This window comes from Oryctolagus cuniculus, chromosome 2 (assembly GCF_964237555.1).
Source record: "Oryctolagus cuniculus chromosome 2, mOryCun1.1, whole genome shotgun sequence".
Taxonomy (NCBI): Eukaryota; Metazoa; Chordata; class Mammalia; order Lagomorpha; family Leporidae; genus Oryctolagus; species Oryctolagus cuniculus.
In genome coordinates this window covers 65940589-65968476 of record NC_091433.1, presented here as the reverse complement: position 1 = coordinate 65968476, position 27888 = coordinate 65940589, and the positions used below count along the sequence as shown (strand labels likewise).

General features: G+C 43.1%; 1 protein-coding gene across 3 annotated transcripts in view; it reads left to right on the top strand.

The window, feature by feature from the left end:
* ENPP6 (ectonucleotide pyrophosphatase/phosphodiesterase 6) overlaps nt 1-27888 on the top strand; it is a 128851-nt gene that overhangs the window by 65933 nt on the left and 35030 nt on the right. For all 3 annotated transcript variants that reach the window (XM_002709327.5, XM_017338422.3, XM_051832802.2), the window contains one exon: nt 26270-26381. In XM_002709327.5, coding sequence (XP_002709373.1) covers nt 26270-26381 — 112 coding nt within the window. The remainder of the gene's footprint in view (nt 1-26269; nt 26382-27888) is intronic.

The window sequence follows — 27888 nt, the reverse complement described above, 5'->3', positions numbered from 1 at the left end:
AGGGTTGTCTCACCCTCCAAAGCCATCTGAGGGTTATCTCATCCTATGAAGCCATCTACCTATGGCTCTGACCTCGTCTGTGAGGGTGGGGCAGGATTTGCCGAGGAAGTGACAGTAGCTGAAATCTGTTGACACACTCTTACCTCAGAGACCAAAAGAATTTGATGATTTCAAGAGAGCAGTGTGCATCCTCAGTTCTGTGGTTCTGGGCAGTATGGGGCCCACAAAGGGCGCCCGTGGGTTTCTTGCCTGGGATATTGCTGGTGAGCTCTAAACTTTGTAGCTGTCACATGTCTCTGACATTTTCCAAGTCAGACTAAAGGGCTGTCCATGCTCGTGACAGATTTCTTCATTTCTCTCTGATGCAAGGCAGTCTTGACTTTAATAGTGACAATGGTGACTGGACATAATCTAATAATGGCTTGGAAGCAAACAATAGACAAACAGTAACATTTGCTATGATCTTTTCCACAAAGATAATTTTCAATGAAACATGAAAACAAAAATTTGTTTTGTTGTTCTGGATCCTCTGAATCCCATTAAGAGTTTATATATCCCACTAAAAGGGGAGACAGAGAAGAAATAGGCCATTGTCATCCAGTATGATTGATGCCATAGTTATAATAGATGCTATAAGAGGTACATTATATATGTTATAGATTCTCTGCATAGTACTTGGATATCTTGATATATAAATAATCTACATTAGATTTTTCTATATCTACATACAGATATTTATATATTGTATTTCTATGTTGTTTATCACATCTATATATACTAAAACTATTATATTATAATAGATGTTGGGTATTACATGTAGGATACAGATTCCTAGCAGCATCTGAAGCAGAGGAAAGGATCCTATGTTAAGTTTCAAAGACAAAGCAAGCAAGGACATATAATAGTTGTGGATCTGAAAAAAGTAAAATATGATTGGAGCTGCTTGACTAAGGTAGAAGTGAAGTGATGACGGAGCTAGAATTGGCCAGATCTTTAAGTATCCCATGTGCTAATTAAGGGATTTGGGCTCAAGGGTCAGGATACATGAATAAAGTAGTATCAATTGCAGAAGCAGACAAGAACCAAAATCTCTGTGGCCTAATCCAACAGAATTTGAATTTTTTTGTCCACTGGAAGTCCAAATGAGTATTCCTGACCATCAGTTGACTCTCCTTCAAATAATCCTAGATGCAAAGGTTTGCCTCTTCTTGTGCCTTTCTCATCATCAATATACTGGTACTCCCTTTTCCACAGGGGATGCGTTCCAAGATCCCTAATGGCTGCCTGGAATCATGAGCAGCATTGAACCCTAATACGCTATATTTTTTCATGCATATGTACCCTATGATGGAGTTTAATCTATACATCTTTAACCATAATAACTAATAATAGAAAAATTACAACAGCATGCTATAATAAAAGTTATGTGAATGTGATCTCTGTCTTGGAATTATCAAGACAAATAGTATTATGGGACCGTGGCTCACTGTGGAGTCCCTGAAACCACAGGAAGTGAAACCACAGACAGGGTAACTCCTTACTATACACAACCTTTAAGATCTGATAGAAGGTGAAAAGGCACTAAGAGGATACATGGAGGTTTTTGTGAGCCAGACCTGATACATATTGTTTCTTCTTTCATTCTATTGGCTAGAACACAGTCACACGGCCCCACCTAACTACAAGGGAGGCTGGGAAATCTGCATGTTGAAGTAGAAGAGGAAACACATTTGGCAATAGGTTAAAAGTGTCAGGTGCAGTGAGTACTTTACTGAAACATACTATGATAAATCATTAAACACTATGTTGATAATTATCTCTCTTTGGGACAGAAAATGATGATATATGTATAGAACGGATGTGGAATGATGCATATGGAGATGATAAACATTAGTTGCCACTGGGTGGAATTATAAGGGTTCACTGGTTTGGTTTTTTTGCTTGTCAACATTTTCTCACCTCCTTGTTAGCCAAGGATGCATTGCTTTTTTTATTTATTTTTATTTATTTATTTTATTTTTTGACAGGCAGAGTAGACAGAGAGAGAGAGAGACAGAGAGAAAGGTCTTCTTTTTGCCGTTGGTTCACCCTCCAATGGCTGCTGCGGCCGGCGCATCACGCTGATCTGAAGGCAGGAGCCAGGTGCTTCTCCTGGTCTCCCATGGGGTGCGGGGCCCAAGCACTTGGGCCATCCTCCACTGCCTTCCCGGGCCACAGCAGAGAGCTGGCCTGGAAGAGTAGCAACCAGGACAGAATCCAGCGCCCCTGGATGCATTGCTTTTATACCAAGAAAAGTGATTCAGATTGTTTCCACTAATTTTTAAAGCTGGAAGCATTCCTGAATGTTGTTAGTTAACCCTGGCAACATGAACACTGATGCTGTTTTAGGTTCCATAAGTAGTCCAGAGACATTTAAAGTAGGTGAGAGGATTGCACAGGTTGTGTGCAAATATTACATCATTTGATGTAAGGGACTCACTTGAGCATCTGTGATTTTTGTATCTGTGGAATTCCTGACACCAATCCCCAGTGTATATATGACATATATATATATAATAAACAAATATATAATATATAAAATATATAAAAACATAAAATATATAAGTAATATAAAATATATATATATATAATAAACTAATCTGTTTTGACCAAACTGATGTGTTAAGCAAATTGTCTCCAGCCAAATTGCTTTGTTCTACATTTATTTCAACTCAAGTGCATGACTAACTCTGCATATTCCTGATCAGACCACTTGGCCTCTCTGGGTCTGTGATGAAGAATATTCTCACATGCGTTGGAGAACATCTACTGGAGGGTTCCAAACTGCATTCACCTGCTCTCAGCTCCCCAGTAGTGCATCAGGGGCTTACAACGCAGCCAAGTGTGCACAGCACAGTCACGCCACTGTGACACGTGCGGTGGAGGCCAGCCTCAGGGCTGTATCACCTCTCCTTGCAGCTGTGTGGGCCACCTTTTCCTAGCATCCACTGAGTGTTTCATCAGGAATGGAAAACAAACTATGTCAGCTAATGTCTTCAAATGGAAAGAAAAAGAGAAAGAGCAAAGATGGAAGAGGATAGAAAGAAAAGGAGGGAAAGAGACAGGGAGGAAAGACTGTAGGAAAGGTGGGATTAGCAAGGCAACAGGAGGGCAGGGGAGGGGGAGAGAGAAGAGCAGGAGGAAGAGGGGTTGAAGGGACATCAAGGACACCCTAGGAGAGTTGATGACAGAGGCAAGACCCGGGTGACCACAGATCAGCTGCTGCTATTGCCAGGACAGCATGGGAGCACCTTGGAGTGCTCACTCTACGTCCCCCGGGTGCCCTCCTCCCAGAGGTCTGGGAGCCCTCCTCTGACCCAGCGCACGTTCAACCAGGCCTGCACTCAGGCAGCGCCTTCTGCTCAACCAGGGCCAATGAGGTGGGATCTCAGGCCAGACAAGGCTCCCTTCCGATCACCTTCGATGCTGTACCAACGTAAAGGAGCGATTCCTGTGGAAATCACCACCTTCTGCTTAGGACCCAGCGCCGAGTCTAACTTTTAGTGCTGCAAGATCAAGTGTCAGTCACAGGTCCAGGTGGCGTCTCTGCGCTGGCTTTGGGGTTCCAGGCATTCTGCCAGCTCATGACTAGATTCGTTCCCAGCCAGAGCTCTAGGAGACCCAGAGCAGCTGCTGGTGTGGGCGGCCCGGGAGCTCAGTGAGGCTGCCAGCCCCTTCCATGTACTTTCCACCTGAGTCTGGAGCCAGGCTTTGATCTTGAGGCTCCCTGTGCGGCCATGGATGCCTGGGGACCTGAGTTCTGGCTGAGTCTGGTGAGGGCCTTGTGCTGCTGGGGCACCCACCAGCCTTCCCAGGTTTCTGTTCAACTCCCTGGAGTGAAGCAAAGGCTGGTGGATTTAGACATGTAGATCCTGGCTAGGGGAAGAGAAGAGGCTCAGAGGTGCTACCTCCAGCTTAATGCAGCACTCAGAGAGGGTGCCAGAGCCTCCAGCTTTGGGGAGCTATGGGCAGGCCGTGACCTTCTCTACGGGTCTGCTTTCCTTCATGGCCATTGCCACACTGTCAGTGCAGAGCACTACACAGAACAAGAGAGGTGGGTCGGTGGGCAAGCAGGCCCAGCCAGCCCCTGCCCTGCCCCGCCCCCATTGAGCTGTAGGTTGCCAGCTATCTGATGCAGCCTTTGTCAGACGGATCTCACAGTGTGGGACAAAAAGGGGGTGCATTCACCCCAGTTCAGCTGTGTCCTTCCCTGCCTGCCCCTCCTGTTCTCCCTCCTGTGTTTCTAGCACGTCCCTGGACCACTTGGAGGAATTCCAGGCAAGAGAATGCAGAGATCCAGAACATGGCTTCTAGATCAATTCAGCCACCCCTCACTGGGAGACTGAGAGACAGTCCCTTAACCTCTCTGTGTTCTGCTTTCCCGTCTCGGGAACACTCGGATTTACCTCTTGGGTAAATCTTGTTGGGAAGGTTAAATGAGGTACAATATCTAGACAAACCTTTTGGAATGTATTTTTTAAAAGATTCTTTTTCTTTATTAGGAAGGCAGAGAGAGAAAGAGAGAGAGAGAGATGCTGATTTACTCCCCAAATGGCCACAATGGCCAGGATTGGGCCAGGCTGAAATCAGGAGCTTGGAATTCCATCCAGGTCTTCCACGTAGGTGCAAGGGCCTAAGTACCTGGGCCATCTTCCATTGCTGCTCAAGCATATTAGCTGGAACTGGATCTGCAGCAGAGCAGCCGAACTCCAACTGGCTCTCTCATTTGGGATGCTGGTGTCATAGGTGGTGGCTTAACCCTTGTGCTACCACGCCGGCCCTGACGTGTGTTTTTAATTACTCTAATGTGTCCTTTGTCCTCAGATTCTAGAAAAGGCGCTTCGGCTTGCGTCCATTTGAAGGAGTCGAACAGGAGCAATCAGGCCGAGGTCACTCTTAGCCAAAGATAAGCTGCAAGGCTGCATCAAAAACTCAGATACGCACGTGTGGCAAAGGCTGCACGGGGAAGCACAGCTCTGTTTTACACTGCCAGGAGGAGTCTAGGATAGGCATGAGGGCCAGTGTGGAACAGGAAGCAGGTACCCCCTGGAAAAGGTGAGTGGAGGAGCCAGCCATGCAGTCCATGGAGAGCAGGAGGACACATGTCTCTGGGGTCCACGGCAGAAACTCCTGAGAACAGTGAGCCATGTGCATGGCTGATGCAGAGGTGCAGCATGTCGTCCCTGGCAGAATGCTCACTAGACTGCTGGTCCCTTAGAACTGGCACCGGGGCTGTTTGCCTAACGGCCGTGGAGAAGTAGCTCCACACCCTCACAGGCACAGCCCTCACTCCTGCCTGTGCTTGGGAGTTGTGAGACCAAGAGAACCCAGCAGACGTGGGGAAGAAGGCAGCTGCTGAGACTTGGGGACTGCAGGCTCCCGTAGAAGGGGGTGAGAAGGAACCCCTAGACGGCAGCTAAGCTTCCAGCACCCCAGGGGAGCTCTGCAAGCAAGGGCTTGTCAGCATCTTGCAGCCTGAGCAGGTGGGGTCTGCTGTGATCTGCATACCGGGAAATCACCCTTCGCAGAGAAGGAAGCTTTGGTCGGGACGAGGTGGCACAGAACGACGAATGGCTTCCATCGTGGGGAGTGTGCAGTCTTGGTAATCATTTCGTGGTCTTTCAGATTGAGATCATGTGAAGCGTGTGCCTCGGGCACAGGGATCTTTGGATAGCTCATGTCAGGAAGCTTCAGGGGCCATCATTCTAGTAGCGGTCACTCATTCCTCCCCTGGCCCCACTTGGAGGCCCTGCAGTCCCTGTCCCTGGGCCAGGGAATTTTTTTTTTCTGATCTAAACCTAACCAATGGGTGCAGAGGTGAAAACCCTCTTCACGCCTTGCTCTGACTTCACCCCTGAATTTCTGAAGAAGAGACTCCGCCCAGCAAAGGCTTTGCCTCTCACCTTGGTTTTCCGTTAGTCGCTGCTTACACCCAGTGGGTCAATTTCAGCTGAAGCTTTAGAATCAGCTCTGATAAATGAGCTGCTTCTCATCAGATTTGTCTTCCCAGCTTGCTCTCACCCCTGCACCAAGGCCAGTCTTAGGGGCATCCCATACTCTGACTCAGCCCATTCCCTCTCCCCTGTTCTGCAGAAGGGAGCCACTGCCAAAGATGCCTCCCCCCTTGGGCCATGCCAGCCGCGGCGGGGATAGGGTCTCTGAGATCAAAGGCTGTGCTTCCCCTCCAGGACGTGTTCCCACAAGCTCCTGTGCCTCAGATGTATTTTCCTGGGAAAGGGTACGTGTTTCTAAGAGAGTTAATTGGCTTAGCCGTTTTAATAAGCTCTCTTGAGACGCGTATTCAACAGCTGCACACCTGTCTCACATCACATAAAATGCAGCGCACAGGGCTTATTGTTACAAGATGTGTCGAAGTTGGCAAGCAGGACCTAACACTTGGAAGGCAAGACCTGTGCTCCGGGAAGTTTGGAGAAATGTGGTTTTTACAGGCTCAACTTGGTGGGCCTCGGGGGGAGTTGCCAGGAAGCCAGGCACGTTTAGAAAACAGTGTGCATGGTGGGAGGTACCAGAGCTGGGAGACATGTTGGGCACCTTCTCAGGACCTTCTCCCACCTGCGACCTTTGCTCTCTCAGCTGGGAAAGAAGGGTTGCTAGGTGCAAGCTGTTCATTGGGCGAGATTCCGCGGGGACAGCGTCCACACTGTAGACATGGTAGATTTGCACATTTGTTTCAACTGTTTTTTGACCCATGGCTGTGAAGTGTTGTGGAGAAAAATATGGAAAATAATTTTCTGATGGATGGAAGTATTTTGAAGAGGAAATACCTTAAAAAAACGTGGGGACCCAAATATGCAAGGCCTTAGTGGTGGCTGTCAGTTATCCTGTAAGTTCTCTCTAACTCCAGGTTTTCTACTCAGGGTGCATTTATGCAGTTGTATGAGGAAACGGTTTGGGATGAGACTATCCAGCAGGAAGGAAGACCCAAGGCAGAGATAACAGTAGGTCCTAAAATGTGAATGCAGGGGCCGAAGTTGTGGGGTAGCAGGTAAAGCTGCCACCTGTGACACCATCATCCCACCTAGGTCCCAGGTGTTCCATTTCTGATCCAGCCTCCCGCTAATGGCCAGAAGATGGTCCAAGTGTTCAGGTCCCTGCCACCCACGTGGGAGACCTGGATGAAGCTCCTGGCTCCTAGTTTCAGCCTGGTCCAGTGCTGGCCATCACGGCCATCTAGGGAGTGGACCAGCAGATGGAAGAGCCTCTCTCTCTCTCTCTCTCTCTCTCTCATCTCTTCCTCTCTCTGTAACTCAGACTATCAAATAAATAAATAAATCCTTTGAAAAGAAAGCAAAGTACAAGTGCAAATTAAGAGCCATCGCCTTCAAAGCTTCCTGGGAATGACAAGGAAATAAGAGGGAGTGAAGCTGAAACATGCCCTCCGTGTGTGCCTGAAACCCCGTCTTACCCCCAAGCTCCTGACTGATCTTTGCAGCTCCAATGTCGGGACTATGCCTTGGTTCTCTCCTTCTCTGTGGATCCCTGAGGCAGAGGTGCGGAAATCCCTGCTTCCCTCCATCCTGCCGGGGAGAACTGTAATGGCTTCAGCTGACCAAATTCCAGTCTTCTGGTGAAGCCATGAGAATGGCCAAGAGGCAGCAGCCCGGGAGGTTGCGCAATGCTTGCCCACATTCTCAGATTCTGCCTGTTGTAGACCCAAGAGAGGAGCCCACAGACGCCCGATTAGAGATGTCTCATGGGATGCACACAGCACATTTTCTTCCAGTTTGCTGATTTCTATCAGATGAAGACTAAGGAAAACAAAACAAAGCACCCACACAAATTCACCTAGGCATAATTAACTTGACTGTCTCAGAAATAACCACTTCGACCTGTTTTGTGTTCCACTCCATTGCACTGTCATCTCCTGCAGTCTGTTCCCTTTGCCAGTCATTTAGATTCATTCTGAGTTTTAACATTAATGTAAAATATCCTTCCTTTTGGGATTTCACCAGGGAGCAGTCATTCTGTGATAGTGCAAAAAAAGCATTGCACTTGCTGTAGTCTGTCCACTTGGGTACCGCCCCTTCTCAAGGGCACGTGGAGGTATGAGCCATCCAAGTTACCTGTGTCTGCAGGACCTGCATCCAGAGGATCTCTGACGGGTTGGGATAGGATTTTCTCAGCCCACTGCCTCAAACTCTGACCAGCTGAATGGATAATAAGATACAGAGCCCCATTTGCCCTGCTGTGAATGTTCTTACTCTCTTCTCTGCTACAGAGCTTCAGTAGTGGGGAGTCCCTGAGGGCACTAAATCATACCACTGTCAGCCCTGACTCATCTCTCACCTCCAGCTCTCAGCACTTTATGCCCAGGTGTTTTCTGGATATTTCAGTTTGCAGAGTAGTAATATTGCTGCCTATTTTACAACTTTAGGGGTCCCCCAAACTGGGTTCCCAAGGATTTCTAACAGCAAAAATAGTTTTAAGGGAATCAGTGCTATGATGCTGAACTTTTATATGCATTGTAAAATCATCCTGACTGAACATACACTCTTTTCCTGCCTCACATAGGAAAGGAACACCTCTGACCCACGAGGAATCTTACCAAGGTATGGTGTTGCAGTATATTAAAGCCTCCAACACCCAATAGGTGGACAATTTATAAGTGTTTAGAAAGTCGATGAGTCTAGTGAGGAAATAACAAAACTTAAAATGAAAAGAACCAAGTAGTTTCCAACACCTTTAAATTATTTAAGAAAAACTTAATTGAATTGTCAGCTGAAATATTATTTAAAAATTTATGCTGATAGATCACTATGATTTTGGCACTCAAAGGCACAGTTCAAAGAATTAAATGACACTGGCACAACACAATATTTCTATTGCCATCTACTTATTTATGTGAACAACTTTCTTTGCACTTATATTTACAAATAGAAACAGAATTGATACTGAACTTGTCTCATTCTAGAGATCAATCATTCATTCATGGATATGTGAATTAACTTTAAAATTCAGAAAGAAATGCATTTCTAACAACATGCCACTTTTTATGTTCAAAATTATTTATTGGAATTTGGGGTTCTGCTTGGCGTAATAATGGGCTAAGTTGTTTTGAAGCAACTTGACTCCTGAGGAACACCCAGGAAAGCTGTCAGACTGTGTGTGTACATCTGGTAGAGATGTACCAAGACCTAGAGAAAGATATGTATCCGGCAATTGGGACCACGTTGCTCTTTCAGTTAAATGCTGATCTCAAAAGCAACAGTTGAGAAGCTAAGAAACTGAACTGAGCTGTTGGCAGAATCACAGGATAGAAAAAGGACAAAATTTGGAGTTCTGGGCCTGTCACAGACAAGACACCTGGTAAAAATCCCAGACTTCAGTACAATAAAGGGCAACACTCTGGGATTAAAAGTAAGATAAAATAGACATGGGAGAAGCCTTCACAAATACAAAGCTGATCTTTACATCATCTTAACACCTGACTAATTCCACTCTGGATGAAAGCAGTCTGCCCCTAGCCTAAGCACCCACCATAAGCAAAAGCATATCATTTCTAGAGGAAGATAGCCACATATGGGACACTAAGATATATGTATGTTTCTGTGTGTGTTTATATGATATGCAGCATTCAACTAAAAAGAAAAACAGGAAATAGAAAAACAAGGCCTGTCCAAAAATTCAAGAGAAAAATCGGCAGTGGACTCAAATCCAGAAAGGAGACATGGGCCTTAAAAGAGCTATGGTAGAACAAAATGGCAAAGTGGAAAGTTGCACTAATAATTAGAATGTTTTGTGGAAAAAAAAACTCTACAACTAAAGACAGAGCCATCCAGTTTAAACCTGGAGACATGAAAGGGTAAAAAAGGCAGAAAAGAAAGTCAGAGACCCATAGACCTGGTTAAATGATCACAGAGGGGTAGATGGGAGGGTGAGACAGAAGCAAATGAGAAATCATGACTGAGAATTTTTCACAACTGACAACAGATGTCAAGCCGTAGATTCAGGGAGTGTTGTAAAGCCCAGGAAAGAATATCATGAATTTCATGAGTATCATGCTGAAAATCCAAGACAACGTGAGCCATCTTTGAAGCAGCCAGATGAAGTTATCCAGAAGGGCAATGTAAGACTTACAGCTGACTTCACAACAGACACAGTGGAATCCAAGAAGACAATGGAACGATATCCTCAGAGCTAATCAAAGAAAATATATTTTCAACCCAAAAATTCTATATCCAGTGAAAATGTCTTTCAAAAATGAAAGCATAATAAAGACTTTTTCTAAAGTTGGGAAACTGAGAGATTTTTATTTTTAGAAGGAAAAAAGGGAAACAGTACAAAGTTCTTCAGGCTGAAGGAAAACAGTCACAGTTGAAAGTACTGAGATGGAGGAAGGAAGTACAACAAAAAGGGGACATATGTAGGTAAACCCAAATTAATAATCACGAGAGGGGCTGGCGCTGTGGTGTAGTGGGTAAAGCCGCTGCCTGCAGTGCCAGCATCCCATACAGGCACCAGATTGAGACCTGGCTGCTCCACTTCTTATCCAACTCTCTGCTATGGCCTGGGAAAGCAGTAGAAGATGGCCCAAGCCCTTGGGCCCCTGCACCTGCATGGGAAGACTTGGGAGGAAGCTCCTGGCTCCTGGCTTCTATCGGTGCAGCTCTGGCCGTTGCAGCCAACTGGGGAGTGAACCAGCGGATGGAAGACCTCTCTCTCTTTTTCTGCCTCTCTTTCTCTCTGTGTAACTCTGACTTTCAAGTATATAGATAAATCTTTAAAAAAAGAGAGATAGAGAGAAATGCAGCCAAGAGGCAAACCATGGACTGAGCTTTAAAAAAAAATTACAAGAGAATTAAAATACATGACACCATAAGCACACATGATAGGAGAAATATAAAGTGTTCAAATGTCCTTGCATTGTCTTGGAACTTATGAAAATGAAAATTTATATTAGACTTTAATAGGCCAATACTTGTGTCTTTAAATAATCTCTAGAGAACTTTATGAGGAAAAGATTAATCAAAATATACAAATAGCAGACTAATAGAGGAAGGAAAATGGCACAATAATACATACAGAGTCAAAAGAAATAAAGAAGAAAGATAAAATTTTTCAAATGTAAGGCAAATATAAGACATGTAATTAAATGATTGACTTAAGTACAGAGATATTAGTGAGTACATTAAAATGAAAATTTTTATTTTTTATTAAATATCCCAATGAATCTGATTCCATATATGAAGTTCAAAGGCAGGTAAAACCAATGTGCAATGCTAGAATACTATTTACGCTTGTAGAGAATAGTGAACAAAAAGGATCATGGGAAGGTGCTTGTGTGTGATTGTGATGTTCTGCTTTCTGTTGTGGGTGCCATTCATACAGCTACACTCACTTTGTGGAAATTCACTGAATGGTACTTTTATGATTTATTCATTTTTCTATTTAATAGAAATTCACATTAAAAACAACTGTCAGTACACCGAATAAAAATAAAAAATGATAGAGACTATTTATAAAAGATATATATTATATGTAAGGATGTAAAAGGTTGAAAGTAATAGCATTAAAGACACCCCACTGGGGCCAGCGCTGTGGTGCAGTGGGTTAACACCCTGGCCTGAAGCGCCAGCATCCCACATGGTTGCCAATTCGACACCTGCCTGTTCCACTTCCAATCTAGCTCTTTGCTATGGCCTGGGATAGCAGTAGAAGATGGCCCAAGTCCTTGGGCCCCTGCAACCGTGTGGAAGACCCGGAAGAAGTTCCTGGCTCCTGGCTTCAGATCAGCACTGGCCGTTGTGGCCAATTAGGGAGTGAACCAGCAAATGGAAGACCTCTCTCTCTCTCTCTGCCTCTCCTTCTCTCTGTGTAACTCTGACTTTTAAATAAATAAAGAAATCTTTTTAAAAAATTAAAATAAAAGACACACCAATAATGTCAAGGATGTAGATTCTAAGCCTAGAATATTTATAAATTAAGGACAATTCATGTTGAGATGAATGTCAACCCACCAGGAATATGTGATAAGTGTCAATTGCTTTGTTCCTAATTACACAGTATCAACATAAATAATACCAAACTGACAGAGGGAAATCCACAACAATAATAGGAGATTTAGACACACCTCCTTCAGTACTGATAGAATAAAGGAACAAAAGTTTAAAGGATATGGAGAGTTTGCACAACGTAACTAACGTGTTTACCTAATTGCTCTTACTAGAACATTGCACCCAACAACTGGTAAATGTATATTATTCTCAAGTGCATATGAGAATTTATCAAAAATGACAATATGTGAGCCATAAAGCATTTATCAACAAATTGGAAAAGTCCGAAATCATACAGAATGTTTTCTCTGACTACAAAGTGATTAAGTTATAATCAATAATAAAAAGGATTTGAAAACCTCATATAATTTGAAAATAACCAGAGACTTCTAAAAATAAAATTCATGGTCTGAAGAACTATTTAGAAAACAACTTGAACAGAGGAATAGTGAGAATACTACATTTAAAGTAGGAGGATAGGTGGGATGCAATGCAATTGAAGTCAGGCTTAAAGAAAATTAATAGTCATATACCCATATGTATATATTAGATAAGAAGAAAAATAAAAAATCAATGATCTAAGCCTCCATCTCAAAGCAAATTAAATTTCCCCAAAATAGAAAAAAAGGTAATAGTAAAGATATGAGCATAAATAAATAAAACAAATGTCCAAAAAGAACATTGAGAAAAAAACCTAATGAACAAAACCTTAACAAGGTTGACTAGGACATAAACAGGGAAGACAGAAATAACCAATAATAAAATGAAAAAGGAGACATTCATGTAAAACTGACAGATGCTAAAAAGCCAATAAAATAATATTATGAAAAAAATTATTCAAATGTATTTGGAAATGTAGATTAAGTAGAAAAATTTCTGGAGAAAAACTCTAAAACTTACAAAGTGGATTAGAAAATTGAAATGTTTCTTTATTAATTTAAAAAATAATCTTTAAATACCTACCCTCAAAGAATACCCCAGTAATGTATGCCTCCCCTAGTGAAGTTTTCAAAGAGTTAAGGAATAAATAATACCAACTCTTAAGCCAATTTTTAGAGAATTTATAAAGATAAATCACTTCTATAAAGAGGTCAAAAATACTAAAAGGGAGTGGGTTTACAGGACAACTTTTTTCATGAACATAGATTAAAAAATTATAAGCCAAAATTATACAAATACACCCAACAATACATACATAGAAAATACATGCCACCTAAATAGAGTTCATAGGGGCCGGCGCTGTGGTGCAGCAGGTTAAAGCCCTTGCCTGAGGCACCAGCATCCCATATGGGCGCCAGTTCTAGTCCCAGTTGCTCCTCTTCCAGTCCAGCTCTCTACTATGGCCTGGGATAGCAGTAGATGATGGCTCAAGTCCTTGGGCCCCTGCACCCACGTGGGAGACCCGGAAGAAGCTCCTGGCTCCTGGCTTTGGATCGGCACTGCTCCGTCTGTTGCGGCCATCTGGGGAATGAACCAGCGGATGGAAGACCTCTCTCTCTCTGTCTCTACCTCTCTCTGTAACTCTTTCAAATAAATAATATAAATCTTTTTTTAAAAGATTTTATTTATTTATTTGACAGGTATAGTTACAGACAGCGAGAGGGAGACAGAGAGAAAGGTCTTCCTTCTGTTGGTTCACCCCCCAAATGGCTGCTACGGCCAGCGCTGTGCCAATCCGAAGCTAGGAGCCAGGTGCTGTTTCCTGGTCTCCCACGCGGGTGCAGGCGCCCAAGCACTTGGGCCATCCTCCACTGCGCTTCCGGGCCACAGCAGAGAGATGGACTGGAAGAAGAGCAGCCGGTACTAGAACCCGGTGCCCATATGGGATGCCAGCGCCATAGGTGGAGGATTAACCAAGTGAGCCACGGCGCTGGGCCCTAATAATATAAATCTTTTAAAAAAAATTCAACAACCTCATAATAAAAACTCTTAGTAAATGAAAGTATAATTTATTAGTACAAATATAGGTACTAGTAAACTAATCCTTAATCAGGTCAAGAATATCCAATAAAAATCTACAGTGTAGAACACTAGTATCCTATATTGGAGTACCAGTTCGAGTCCCAGCTGTTCCACTTCCAGTCAAGCTTCCTGCTAATTCATCTAGAAAGGCAGTCAAAGAAGGCCCATGTATTTAGGCCCCTGCCACACATGGCTTTGACCTGGCCCAGACCTGGCTTTTGCTACCACTTGGGGAGTGAACCAGTGGATGGAAGATTCTCATTCTCTCTCTCTCACACTGTCTCTCTCTCTCACTCTCAGTCTCATTCTCACTCTTGCTCTCACTCTCACTCTGTCTTTAAATAACTCTTTAAAAATGAGGCAAGGATGTCTCTTTTTTAAAAAATATTTATTTATTTATTTGAAAGTCCGAGTTATACAGAGAGAGAAGGAGAGGCAGAGAGAAAGAGAGAGAGAGAGAGAGGTCTTCCATCTGCTGGTTCACTCCCCAACTGGTTGCAACAGTCCGAGCTGGGCCTATCCAAAGCCAGGAGCTTCTTCTAGGTCTCTCATGTGGGTGCAGGGGTCCAAGGACTTGGGCCCAGGCCACAGCACAAAGCTGGATCGGAAGTGAAGCAGCCAGGACTCGAACTGGTCCCATATGGTGCCCATATGGGATGCCAATGCTGCAAGCAATGTCTTTACCCAGTAATGCCGCAGTGCCTGCCCCAGGATGTCTCCTTATAAGCAACATTGTATGAGAGATTCTAACCAGCTGGGATATGTGGTAGTGGGATGAGGAAGGAAGGTGAAGTTAAAAATAAAATAATCTATTTATTTATCTTTAAAGAATTATGTATTTATTTGAAAGGCAATGTTACAAAGAGAGAAGGAGACACACACACACACACACAGAGACAGAGAGAGAGAGAGAGAGAGAGAGAGATCTTCCATCTGCTGGTTCACTCTCTAAACAGCCATAACTGCTAGGGCTGTGCTGATCCAAAGCCAGGAGCCAGGAGCTTCATCTGGGTCTCCCATGTAGTTGCAGGGGCCCAAGCACTTGGGCCATTTTTGACTGCTTTTCCAGGCCCACTAGCAGGGAACAGGATCAGAAGCAGAGTAGCCAGAACTCAAACCGGTGTCCACATGAGATGCCGGCTTTCAGGCAGCTGCTTAAACTGCTGTGCCATAGCACTGACCCCAGTAAAACAATTTAAAGGAAAAAAAATTGCCATTATTCACAGATGACTGATTATTTATATTGAAAATCCAAAAGAATTCACTTTAAGAATTAATACAGTATTTTGACTCAAGGCCAATGTTTAAAAAAATCATGGTACAATTTACAAATAATAGCAACAAAAAGTTAGAAAATGACATTTAAAATCCAATACTGGGGTGACATTTCGCCTCGCAGTTAAGATGTTGTTTAAAGTGTTCATGCCCCGTGTCGTAGGGTCTGGGTTCAATCATGGCTGTCCTTGGGAATCCAGCTTCCTGCTAATGTGGACCCTGGAAGGCAGCAGTCATGGCTAAAGTGATTGTTGAGTCCCTGACTCTTGGCCTGGGCCCCAGCAGGGAGCCTTTATGGGCCTTTGGGAAATGAATCAATAGATGGGAATTCTCTCCATCTCTTGGCACCTAATAAATAAATAACATTAGAAAAACCCAGTATCATTTACAATAGAATAAAAAACAGGAAAGATGTCAGAAAAAAACTAATAAAAATGATCTAAGAATTTTACACAGAAAATTATTTATAGGAATGTAAAAGGCCTAAATAAGTGGAGGAATATATTATGTTTATGATTTAGAAATCTAACATTTTGGCTTAGTAGGCTAAGTCTCCGCCTGCTGGCACCAGAATCCCATGTGGGAGCCAGTTGGTGTCCCAGCTGCCCCTCTTCTGATCCAGCTCTCTGCTAATGGCCTAGGAAAGCAGTGGAAGATAGCCTGAGTGCCTGGGCCCCTGCACCTACATGGGAGACCCGGCAGAAGCTCCTGGCTCCTGGCTTCAGATGGGCCCAGCTCAGGCTGTTGGGCCACCTGGGGAGTGAATCAGCAGATGGAAGACCTCTCTATCTCTCCCTCTCAAATAAATAAATAAATAAAATCTTTAAAAGAAAAAAGAAATCTAACATTGTAACAATTTTCTCAGAACTAGTCTATGGATTCAATATAATCCCAACCGAAACTCTTAAGACTGTGTGTGTGTGTGTGTGTGTGTATGAATTAACAGGTTGATTCTAAAATTTATATGGAAATTCAAAAGACTCAGGAATATCAGAAACTACCTTGAGACAAATGAACAAAACAGGAAGATTTGCTCCATTAGACATGGATCTATTTTAAATTATAAAAGTTAAGATAAATATGGAATTTATATAAATAAATGACAAATAGAGAAAAGTTAAAGGTTAGTGATTCCTTAAACAGAGCTACAAATGTACAACCAATATTTGGTTTATGGTATTTTCAAAAATTATGTTAGATCAATAAGGGATATTTAAAGAGAGAGAGATGGAAACTACACATGCAAATTTCTGGTGGATTGTAGAAATAAATGTAAAATATAAACTTCTAGAACACCTATGTGGATATCTACATCACTTTGGATACGAAAAATATTTCTTCTGATGAAGTAGACATTAAAATCAGAAGCTTCTCCTCATGAAAAGACATCATTCAGAAGTGAATAACCCATGGAATAACCCATGGAGGGGGAGGAGGTAGAACAAACAAAACGTTCGCATCTGGAATATATGAAGAACGCCAATAAGTGAAAGAGAAAAAGTCCGCTCAGTAGCATACCATGGAAGCGATCTCCGCTGATGCTGTGTGTACTCGGCTGCTATAGTTTGAAGGTTTGTTCCCCAAACTCAGGGGTTTGATCCTCAAAGTCTTTGGTTACTGGTACTAAGAGAGTGGAAACGCAATCCAGCTTGGAGGTGAGGGCTTTGGGAGGTAATTGGACTGCACTGGGTTACGAGACAGGAGCCCCCGTGGGTAGATCCTGGCGCCTGTACCAGACCACATAGATGAAGGCAGACACACGCTTCCTGTCTTCTGCCACTGATGCCTTGTGCCGCTTCGAGACTCTGCTGGCAAGAACACCATCACCAGAGCCAAACCCACGGGGCCCACCTGGTCTTGGACTATGAAATCTTCAAACCTGGGAGCTACATAAGCCTTCTGTCTTAAGTTAGTTGGACTTTTGTCATAGTAACAAATAAAAAATGATCTCACTATTACAGTGGGTTGGTTGTGAGAGTGGGATCATTACTATAATCGCAGGTGTCGTTGGAAATGGTGAAGGGGAAGAGGTTGAAAAAGCCTAGAGAAAGCCTAGGATGGTGTGGGGCGGGGAGAGCGATCCTTCGGAAGCCCGGTGCGCTGCCGCTGTCGCTGTCGGCAAGGTGCACGGTGGAGGCCTGGCGGAAGAGGTTTCAGGCGCGAAGGATTCTTTTTGGGAACCGGATTAAAGGGCCCCCTTGTGTCACCACAGCAAGGGGCCTGGCCTTATTGTGTCCACGCCCTGAGACTTTGCGGAAGGCCAAAGCTGAAAGATGCAGCCGAGTTTATTTGGGGGAAAAAATCGCCAAACAGCAAAGTGTTCGCTCTGCAGCAATGGGTATGATTGGCCGCTTTCAGTCAGTTTTACAGGGGGAACCAGGAGCAAAATGAAGCAGAACCAAAAGATTTGGAGAATTCACAACCTGTCCAGAAAAAGGGAAAGCACGTTTGGGGTTAGGAGACTGTGGAAGAGAAACCACTTAGTGAAGAGATTAGTGCAATTAAAGGGAGCAGGTGCTGGTCAACAAAACAATAGGAAAAGCCCTGGAGGGCATCTCAGAATCTTGGAGATTGCTCCTTCCATCCCAGGCCCAGAGCTCAGGAAGAGCGGAATTGTGTCATGGAACCCTAGGGTGCTTTCCAAGGGTTTGCCCAAGGCTGCTTTGGGATTCCTGCCCTTGCATTCAGTGGGCAAAGCACTGTAAGGCTGCACCTAGGACCTGGACAGGCCCGGGTGCATCCTGTGCTGGTGGAAGACCTCCGTGCCACCCACATGTTGGTGGTTTTGCACCATCTCATCGTGTGAGAGTTAAGGAGTCACGGTGGCTTCTGCCAAGATTTCAAAGGAAAGCCCGAGAGGCCAGGCAGAGTGGTGCCACAGGGCTAGAGGCCTGTAAAAGGAACCCTTGATGAGCTGATAACTGGAAGAGCTGTGAGAGTAGAACTGCCCAGGGGATCCCAGGAAGACGAGCAACCAGCAGCCTGCCACAGCAGCCTTGGGAAGCCCCAGGCTTGTGCATGCAGCCCCGGAGACAGCCAGGGGGGGCTGCAGTGGGCAAAGTCTTAGGCGTGGGGCGCTCCCAGCCCTGGCAGCTCTTTGCCCACCACAGTATCCCTGAACGATGGACAGGCCTTTGGAGTTAATGTTTGCTCTGCTGGGTTTAGGTCTTGTTTGGGCGTGTTTTTCCTGCCCCCCTCCCCCTCGGAATGAGAATGTTTCCTCTGTGCCTGTTCCACTTTTGTATCTTGGAAATACATAACGTGTTTTTATTTTAGAGGGACGCACAGCTGAGAGTTTGCCTTGAGTCTCAAATGGGCTCTGGGCTCTTAAATCAAGGACGATTAAGTTAAGGCTTTGGAACTATTGAGGATGGGATTATTGTATGTTGTATGTGAAAAAGACACGAGTTTTGGGGGCCAGAGGCAGAATGTTATGGTTTGAATATCTTTCTTCGAACTCAGGCGTGTAGTCCCCAGCGTTTTATGTTAATGGTACTAAGGGAGTAGAAACTTAATCCTATTATAGTGTCTGGAGGCGGGTCCTTTGGGAGGTGATTGGGTTGGATTGGGTCATTAGGGTGGAGCCCCATATTTAAATCTTTGTGGCCACATAGACATAAACCGACACATGTGCTCCCTGTCCCACAGCACCACGGTGGGACTCTGCCAGTAAGACGCCATCACCAGAGGCCAGGTGAGCCTTGGCCGGTGAATCCTCTGTGAGCTGAATCACCCTTTTCTCTTTATATAAACTAGTTGCCTGAGGTATTTCATTATAGTTACAAAAATTAACAAATACATAGTTCATCTAAGTGATCCATAAACATGCATCAAGACGTCCAACCTCATTAGCCATTAGAAAACCGGCAAAATCAGACTCGAATGAGGTAACTCTTCACATTCACTATGATATTTGATTTCATGTGTCAACCTGACTGGCCAAGAGCTGCCTAGATTAAACATTATTCCTGGGTGTGTCCCTGAAAGTGTTTCCAGATAACATCAGCGTTGGAATCAGTGGACACAGTCAAGTAGATTGCCTTCCCCAGTGTGGATATGCATCATCCAGTCTGTTGAGAGCCTGCATAGAACAGAAGGCAGAGGAATGAGGATGCTGGCCCTTCCTGCCGGATTGCTTCGGCTGGGACATCAATCTTCTCTGGTTTTCAGTGTTCTTGGTTCTCAGGCCTTCAGACCCCTGCTGGACTCTCCATCAGCCAATCCCCAGGTTCCCAGGCCTTTGAACTCAGACTGAATTACATTCCCCGGCTTTCCTGGAGCTCCGGCTTGCAGATGGCAGACAGTGAGCCAAGTGGCCATATCTCTATTGCCAAATGCTTAAATAGCTTCTCGATTTTATATTAGAAGTGACACTGTAATAAAGATACTGGTATATACAACTTCATTTTCCTAGAAGTGGTTTTCCAGGCAAAGCGTGTGCATAATAAAAGTTGCCTGGGTTTTTCCTAACAGCCTCAGTGTCAATGAATGAGAATGGCCTGGACATACACTCCCAAAGATCTATCTCATATTAGTGTTTTTCAAACACAGATCTAGTTCCATAGAAAAGACAGTATAATCAGTGTATGGATTGCTAATCAGAATTTAAAAAAAAAAAACACATGTAGAACAGACTAGAATAGAGCAAGAAGTACAGTACATTGCTCATGGTTTGGAGAAATTTCTTTCTACCGTGAGTATGTGTATTTTTAAACAGTGTGATGAAGCACCGTGAGAATTTTGCAAGGTTACAGACAAAAGGTTTAAAAAATGGTCCCAAAGGACCTAGCATACATGACTTCCAGAATTCATTTCTAATTTCTGTTTCCCAATTTGATGAGAAGCTCTGGAACAGAAATCAATGACAGTAGTGATGGAGACATTCCTGATTTACACCTGACCCAATTGAAAGTGCACCCTTTTGAAGTTCTGAAAGGGAGGATTTTGCTGTTGTTAGTAACTAGCCTGGCTGTGAAGTTTGTGTTCTCCTTAACAGGAATTTACACAGAATTTTTCTTTTCAGTTTGCAACTGGTTGGATTTATTTTTAGCTGTTATGATTAAACTTCTAATTTTATTTTATTTATTTATTTTTTGACAGGCAGAGTTAGACAGTGAGAGAGAGAGAGAGACAGAGAGAAAGGTCTTCCTTTCCATTGGTTCACCCCTCAATGGCCGCCATGTGTGGTGTGTTGCGGCCGGCGCGCTGCGCTGATCCGAAGCCAGGAGCCAGGTGCTTCTCCTGGTCTCCCATGCGGGTGCAGGGCCCAAAGACCTGGGCCATCCTCCACTGCATTCCCAGGCCACAGCAGAGAGCTGGCCTGGAAGAGGAGCAACCGGGACAGAATCCAGTGCCCCGACTGGGGCTAGAACCCGGGGTGCCGGCGCCGCAGGCGGAGGATTAGCCTAGTGAGCCACGGTGCCGGCCTAATTTTATTATTTGTGCTCAGATAATATGCATTATGCCTACAAAATCTCTGCTTCTTAAAAATTAAGATTTTCTTTATGGACCAGAATATGATCAATTTTTTCACCAATGATGTCTCAAAAAAATATACATTCTGGGGCTGGCACTGTGGAGTAATGGGTAAAGCTGTTTTCTGCCGGGTTGGCATCCCACATGGGCGCCAGTTCAAGTCCCGGCTCTCCATTTCTGATCCAGCTCTCTGCTAGGGCCTGAGAAAGCAGTAGAAGATGACCCAAGTTCTTGGGTCCCTGCATCCACATAGGAGACCCGAAAGAAGCTCCTGGCTTCAGATTGGCGTAGCTCTGGCCATTGCGGCCAATTGGGGAGTGAAACAGCAAATGGAAGACCTCTCTTTCTCTCTGCCTCTCTTTCTTTCTCTGTGTAACTCTGACTTTCAAATAAATAAATATTTTTAAAAAATACACATTCTATGCTAGTAAGATAAAACCTTCACTATCGACTGAATCCAGTTTACTTATGCTAACACTCAGATTTTATCTCTATTTATTTTTTAACTTGAAATATCTTTAAGTCATCCATGTAGATTGTAACCTTGCTCTTCATATTTCCAAAATTTATTTGTGTGTACATATATTTGTGATATATAAATGCACGTTCCTAGCTATTTATGTGAATTCCTGACTGTTTCAGGCTTTTGGTACCATATCTACTTTAATAATGTTGACATGTATGATATTTTAATTTAACTTTGTTTGACTTTTTATCCCTTTTTTCTATGTAACTTTCCACATCATTTTTTTTCTTCATTATGAATTTTGTAAATAAATTACAGTTGGATTTCATATATTGCTTCACCTTGACATTCTTAGAATTCATGTTTACTTTGAAGCTTATATATTTGGTTTTTCACTTTTTTAGTAGTTTCAGCCTCATATTTAGATCTTTGATTGATTTTGAGCTGATTTTTGTATAGGATGGGAGATAGGGGACAATATTCAGTCTTCTGCATATGGATGTACAGTTTTTCCAGCACCATTTAGTAAAGAAACTGTCCTTACTCTAGCATATGTTTTTCAGTGTCTTTGTCAAAGATTAGTTGGCTATAGAAGCATGAATTCATTTCTGGGATTCTTGTTCTGTTCCATTGGTCCGTGTGTTTGTTTTTAATATTACAACACTTCTTAACTATGTCCTGAAATCTGGTATTGTGATGCCTCCAGCTTAGCTCTCTCTGTGTGCAAGGTTGCTTTTCTCTAATGGGGAATTTTGTGTTTCTACACAAATTTTAGGGTTTTTTTCCCTAGTTCTGTGAAGAATGTCATTATTATTTTGATGGTAAAAACATTGAATCTGTACATCACTTTCAGTAGCGTGGACATTTTAATAATATTAGTTCTTGCAATCCATGAACTTGGGAGGTTGTTCTGCCCTATGGTGTCTTCTATTTCTTTGATTAGTGTTTTCTGGTTTTTATTTTAGGAGTTTTTAAAAAAATATTTGATAAAATTTATTCCAAGGTATTTTTTGTAGTTACTGTGAATGAGATCACTCTTATAATTTCTTTTTTAGCAAGTTAATTATTTAATACATTGGAATGTTGCTGATTTTTGTGGTAGATTTGTTTTTCCTGCAACTCTACTGAATTCATTCATTGGTTCTAATAGTCTGTTGGTGCAGTGTTTAAGTTTCTTTGTGTGTAGAATCATGTCATCTTCAAGCACAGGCAATTTGACTTCCTCCTTCCCTAGATGTATGCCTTTTATCTCTTTCCTATTTAATTGCTGTGAATAAAACTTCTAGTGCTTTTTTGAATAGTAGCCATAGAGTGGACATTTTGTCTGGTTCTGACTTAGGGGAAATGCTTTTAGCTTTTGCCCTTTCAGTATGATATTGGTTGTAAGTTTGTCATACATAGCCTCTGTTGTTTTGAGGTATTTTCTGTCTGTATCTAATTTTGCAAGGTTTTTTTTTGTCATGAATGGTATTGAATTTTGTCAAAGCTGTTCAGCATTTGTTGAGATGATCATATGACTCTAATCTTTATTCTGTTGATGTGGTGTGTTATATTTATTGATTTCATGTGATGAACCTTATATCTCTGGGATAAATCTTATGTGATCATCATGAATGACCCTCTTGATGTGTTGTTGGCTTTAATTTGCTAGTATTTTGTTGAGAGTTTTTTGCATCTGTATTCATCAGGGACCTTGGTATTTTGTTGTTGCTGTGTCCTTATCTGGTTTTGGAATCAAGGTAATGCTGGCCTTGTAGAATGAGTTTGGGTCAATATTTTGAGAAGAATTGATGTCAGTTCTTCCTTAAAATTCTGGTAAAATTCAGCAGTGAGCCATCTGTTCCTGCACTTCTCATTGTTGCGGGACTTATTTTAATTACTGGTTTAATCTCATTGTTTGTAATTGGTCTGTTTAAGGATTTTTTTTTATGTCTTTACGATTCAATTTGGTAAGTTACATGTATCCAGATATTTATCATTTATCCTAGGCTTTCCAATTTGTTTGTATATAGTTGTTCATTATAGTTCTGAATGAGCATTTGTATTTTTGTAGTATCAGTTGTAATATCTCCTTTATAATCTCTAATTTTATTTGAGTCTTTTCTGTTTTTCCTTAGTCTAGATAAAGGTTTGTTGATTTTGTTTATCTTTTAAGAACATCCATTCTCAATTTCATCTATCTTTTTAATTTTGTTTTAATTTGAGAGACAGAGACAGACTCAAAGACAGAGAGAGTTCCAATTCCCTGGTTCACTACTCAGTTGCCAGCAACAAAGCTGGGCTAGGACCAGAGCCAAGAGTCAGAAACTCAGTTCCAGTCTCCCACCTCAGTGGCAGAAATGGGGTTAGTGCCTCACGGAGTCTGCATTAGTGGGAAGCTGGAGTCGGGAGCTGGCTCTGGGAATTGAAACTAGCCACTCTGCTGTGGGATGCAGGTGCCAGAAGGCAGAACACCCATTCCCTGTATTGTTTTGTTAGGCTTGGTTCCATTTATTTCTGCTCTCATCTTTGTTACTTCTTTCCTTCTATTAACTTTAGATTCGGTTGTTGTTTCTCTAGGACCTTGAGATGCACTGTTTGGTTGTCTATGTCATATCTTTTTATTTTTATATTATTATTTGAGAAGCAGATAAAGAGAAAGGCAGAGCTCCCCCATACAGAGCTGTTGTACTCCTCAAATACCTGCAAAGGCCATGTCTGTCTCAGGACCAAAACTGGTAGCCAGGAACTCAGTTCAAGTCTCCCATGTAGGTGGCAGGAACTCAAGTATGTGAGCCATCGCTGCTGCCTCCTGTGGTCTGCATTATCAGGAAACGAGTCTGGAGCTTGAGCTGGGTATTGGACCAAGCACTCTGATGTGAGAAGTGTGTGTGTCAACCGCTGGGCTTAATGTCTACTAATTTTTTTTTTAATTTAAGAGGGAGGGAGGGAGGGAGGGAGAAAGGGAAAGAGAAAGAGAAAGAGAAAGGGAGAGAGAGAGAGAGAGAGAGAGAGAGAGAGGTATACATGAAACCCAGGCATTCTAATGTGGGAGACAGGTCTCTTACTGGTATCTTAACCACTCAACCAAACGCCTGCCTCAGAGCTGTTAAACTTTTGAAGGCTAAGCGGTGTCTTACTTGCTTTTGGGTTTCTGGCACTGATATCAGGGTGGATACAGAATAAACAGCTTTGAGAGAACAATAAAAATTCACAAATAACCCTTGACACACATAACACAACTATCTGATCAAGATTCCACTGGAATTTCTTACAACAATGAATGTTTTCCCAGAAGCCATGATTTATTCCTGGGCCACCTAGCCTATATATGCTACTCAATAAACATGTCTCGGAAAAAGGGAGCTTCCTGCCTCCTATTCTTTCTCTGGTGTCCCAAACAACCCTGGCTCTTCCTGAACCCCAAATATCAGGCAGAGAGTGAGAGGAGTCGCCTCTGGAGCACTCAGATCTTGCTATGATCTGCCTGTTAAGGAATTCTTCCTGGAGCTGCTCCACAGCCTTAAACTCAGCTGTATCCAGCTGGCACATGCACCCAGGAGTGGGGTCAGTGTGCTTCCTGACAGACAGACTCCCTCCCACACCCCCTACTTGTCCCATTTTTACTCACTTCCACTTGGAAATCATTTTCCCTCGGCTATGAGAAAGAGCAACATCTGGTCTCCTGACACCCCTTGTCTGGGTGTAAGTATATTTTATTGTACTTACCAGTCTCCACACACACACACATTATTATTTAAGAGTTCGCTGAACTTTTTCTCATGCTTTCTCTTTGCCTGAGATGTTCCCCCGACATCCACTTCCATCCCTCATCATGGCTAAGTCTATACAAGTCTATTCCAAAAAGAAAGAAAGAAGGAAGGGAAGAGAGAGAGAGAGAGAGAGAGAGAGAGAGAGAGAGAGGCCTGTGTGTATCAGTATTGCTGCAATAATGCTTGTATCAAACTTGGTTTTATAGCTTTGTCAAACCAATGGTTAAGAATGTTATACTTCTATAGTTGTAATGATCTGTGATTATTTTAAGAAATACTGTATATGGGTGAAATGGTCATTTTTCCATCTGATTATTGTTTGTAGCTCTTGCCTATATTCCTGCTGAATTAGGGTCTTTTTACTTTTTGCTTGTTCATCTCTTTATTTAGTGGAGCATTAAGCCCTTGACTGTAATGTAAATTAAAAATGCTATCTCAAAAAACTAAAATAGATGGAAAGAAAGGGAGGAAGGAAGGAAAGAAGAAAGAAGGAGGGCAGGGAAGATTGGAAGGGAGGAAAGGAATATCACTATATTCCTAGAATTATGTCTAAGAACTACATTGACTCTGTTCTCTTTGTATTAATATTACATAACATGAAAAAATAAAATATCAGAAAAAAAAAGCTGAAACCAACATAGGGTTCCAAAGAAGATTTTTAGGAGTTAATAATAGCTGGAAAAATGCCCCTCATCTGAGTTTCCACAACACTGAGGAAATATATGCCTTATTTTATTTTTAAAAAAGATTTATTTTTTTATTTGAAAGGTAGAATTACAGAGGGAGAGAGAGAGAGAGAGAGAGAGAGAGGTCTTCCATCCGCTGGTTCACTCCCCAAATGGCCACAACAGCCAGAGCTGGGCCAGTCTGAAGCCAGGAGCCAGGAGCTTCTTCCAGGTCTCCCACACAGGTTCAGGGGTCCAAGCCCTTGAGCCATTTTCTACTGTCTTCCCAGGCCATATCAGAGAGCTAGACTGGAAGTGGAGCAGCCAGGACTCAAACCAGCCCCCATATGGTATCACTAGAAGACTTAATAGCTATGAAAACTCTACCGGAAAAAATTAATTTTAGTTGTGTTTCAAATCAGGAAAGACAGCTCTAGCCAATTTTGGCAGTCTTACCTCTGTTCCTCTTGAGCAAAATAACAGTAACGTACACCACCTATTTGTTCATGAAAATGTGTAAAAATTTAATTTTGACTAATAGTGCCTGCTTCCTGAAATAGGCTCATAACCCTATTTCAATTATGGAGGGGAGTAACTGTTTGCCATCTTTTTCCTTTGTAGGCTGTGAGGTTGAGATTCTGGGTGTCAGACCTACTTACTGCCTAGAATATAAGAATGTCCCAACAGATATCAACTTCGCCAATGCAGTCAGTGATGCTCTTGACTCATTCAAGTAAGTGTCCTAAATTCTTTGCCATACCATTGTTCTCCCTTGTTTCCAGGGCCAATAGTGGATCCTAGAGGGGATGGAGAGAGCTTGGTGTCGTGGAAACGACATCTCAGAGACTTGCTGAGCCTCTTGAATGGTGATTGCTAACTGCTAACTGGGGACAACTGTAGAAGTGATTTTGGTCAGAGGCATTCTTTGAAAATGTTGGATTGAGTGCACGAAAGTCCCCAGGATTCTGGGACCTACTTTTATAGGGTGTTGGATGATGGAGAAGCAATATAAATGTCAGCTTTTCCCTAATCATAATTTAGTGAACAACTGTAACTCAAGATATTAAGTATTTGGCAAAAAAGGAAGATCTGAAGTCAAATAAATTTGGAGAAACTGCCTGTTCTACCACTTTCTCAGAAATGTACAAGGCACGTCAGCATATCAGACACAGAACCTTCTTTATTCTCCTACATGGGGCAGTGACACGGTTGGAAAAGTATGGAAACTTGTCATGGTGTCCTGAAAAGCACCCACTAATCTGTCTGGGAAATTGATCAACAAGGTACGCCAAGACACTCTCAAGTCAACCTCAGAAGGTACTGGAAGCAGACAGCAGTGTGGGAGACCGTGGGAGTCCACATTAGAAACCAGTAACTATAAGGCTAAGGATGCTAGTTGGGGCAATGAGGGGCTAGGGAGGGTCTCAAGTTTCCAGGAATGGACCTGAAGTCACCTTGGCTGTTGAATGGGTTTCTGGGGTGGGTCCACACAGAAAACTCGGAGTAATCAGAGTGTGGAGATGAAGGCAGGATCTTCATTGTCACAAGAGAAGAAACCTGGTTTCCACATACCCCGTGAGCCAGGATGATATTCAGATCCCTAGAACTAACCACATGTATCAGCCAGAAACCAGGATTGCCTGACACAGAGTTCACCAGTTATATTTCCCGTTATCTGGCACTCCCTCTTCTGCCCCAGCCACTGGGGTTATCTGCAGTCTCCCCCAGAGCTACCAAAGGAGAAAATGACACCCCTGCTACTGCTGATTCTTTTTTGTTTGTTTTTTTTTTTTTTTTCAAAAAATTTTATTTTATTTATTTGAAAGACAGAGTTACAGAGAGAGGTAAAGACAGAGAGAGGTCTTCCATCTGCTGGTTCAGTCCCCAGCTGGCCGCAACAGCCAGAGCTGTGCCAATCCGAAGCCAGAAGCCAGGAGCTTCCTCTGGGTCTCCCACAAGGGTGCAGAGTCCTAAGCACTTGGGCCATCTTCCACTGCTTTCCCAGGCCACAGCAGAGGGATGGATCGGAAGAGGAGCAGCCGGGACTAGAACCGGCACCCATATGGGATGCCAGTGCCTCAGGCCAAGGCTTTAACCTGCTGCGTCACAGCACCAGCCCAGCCACTACTGATTCTTAGGATGATTTCCCGAAACCTATCATGAGGGTCCTTTGGGGCACACAACACTCATGCTCTGATTGATAGATTGGATGAAAAAGAAGGTTCTAAAATACTTAAAAA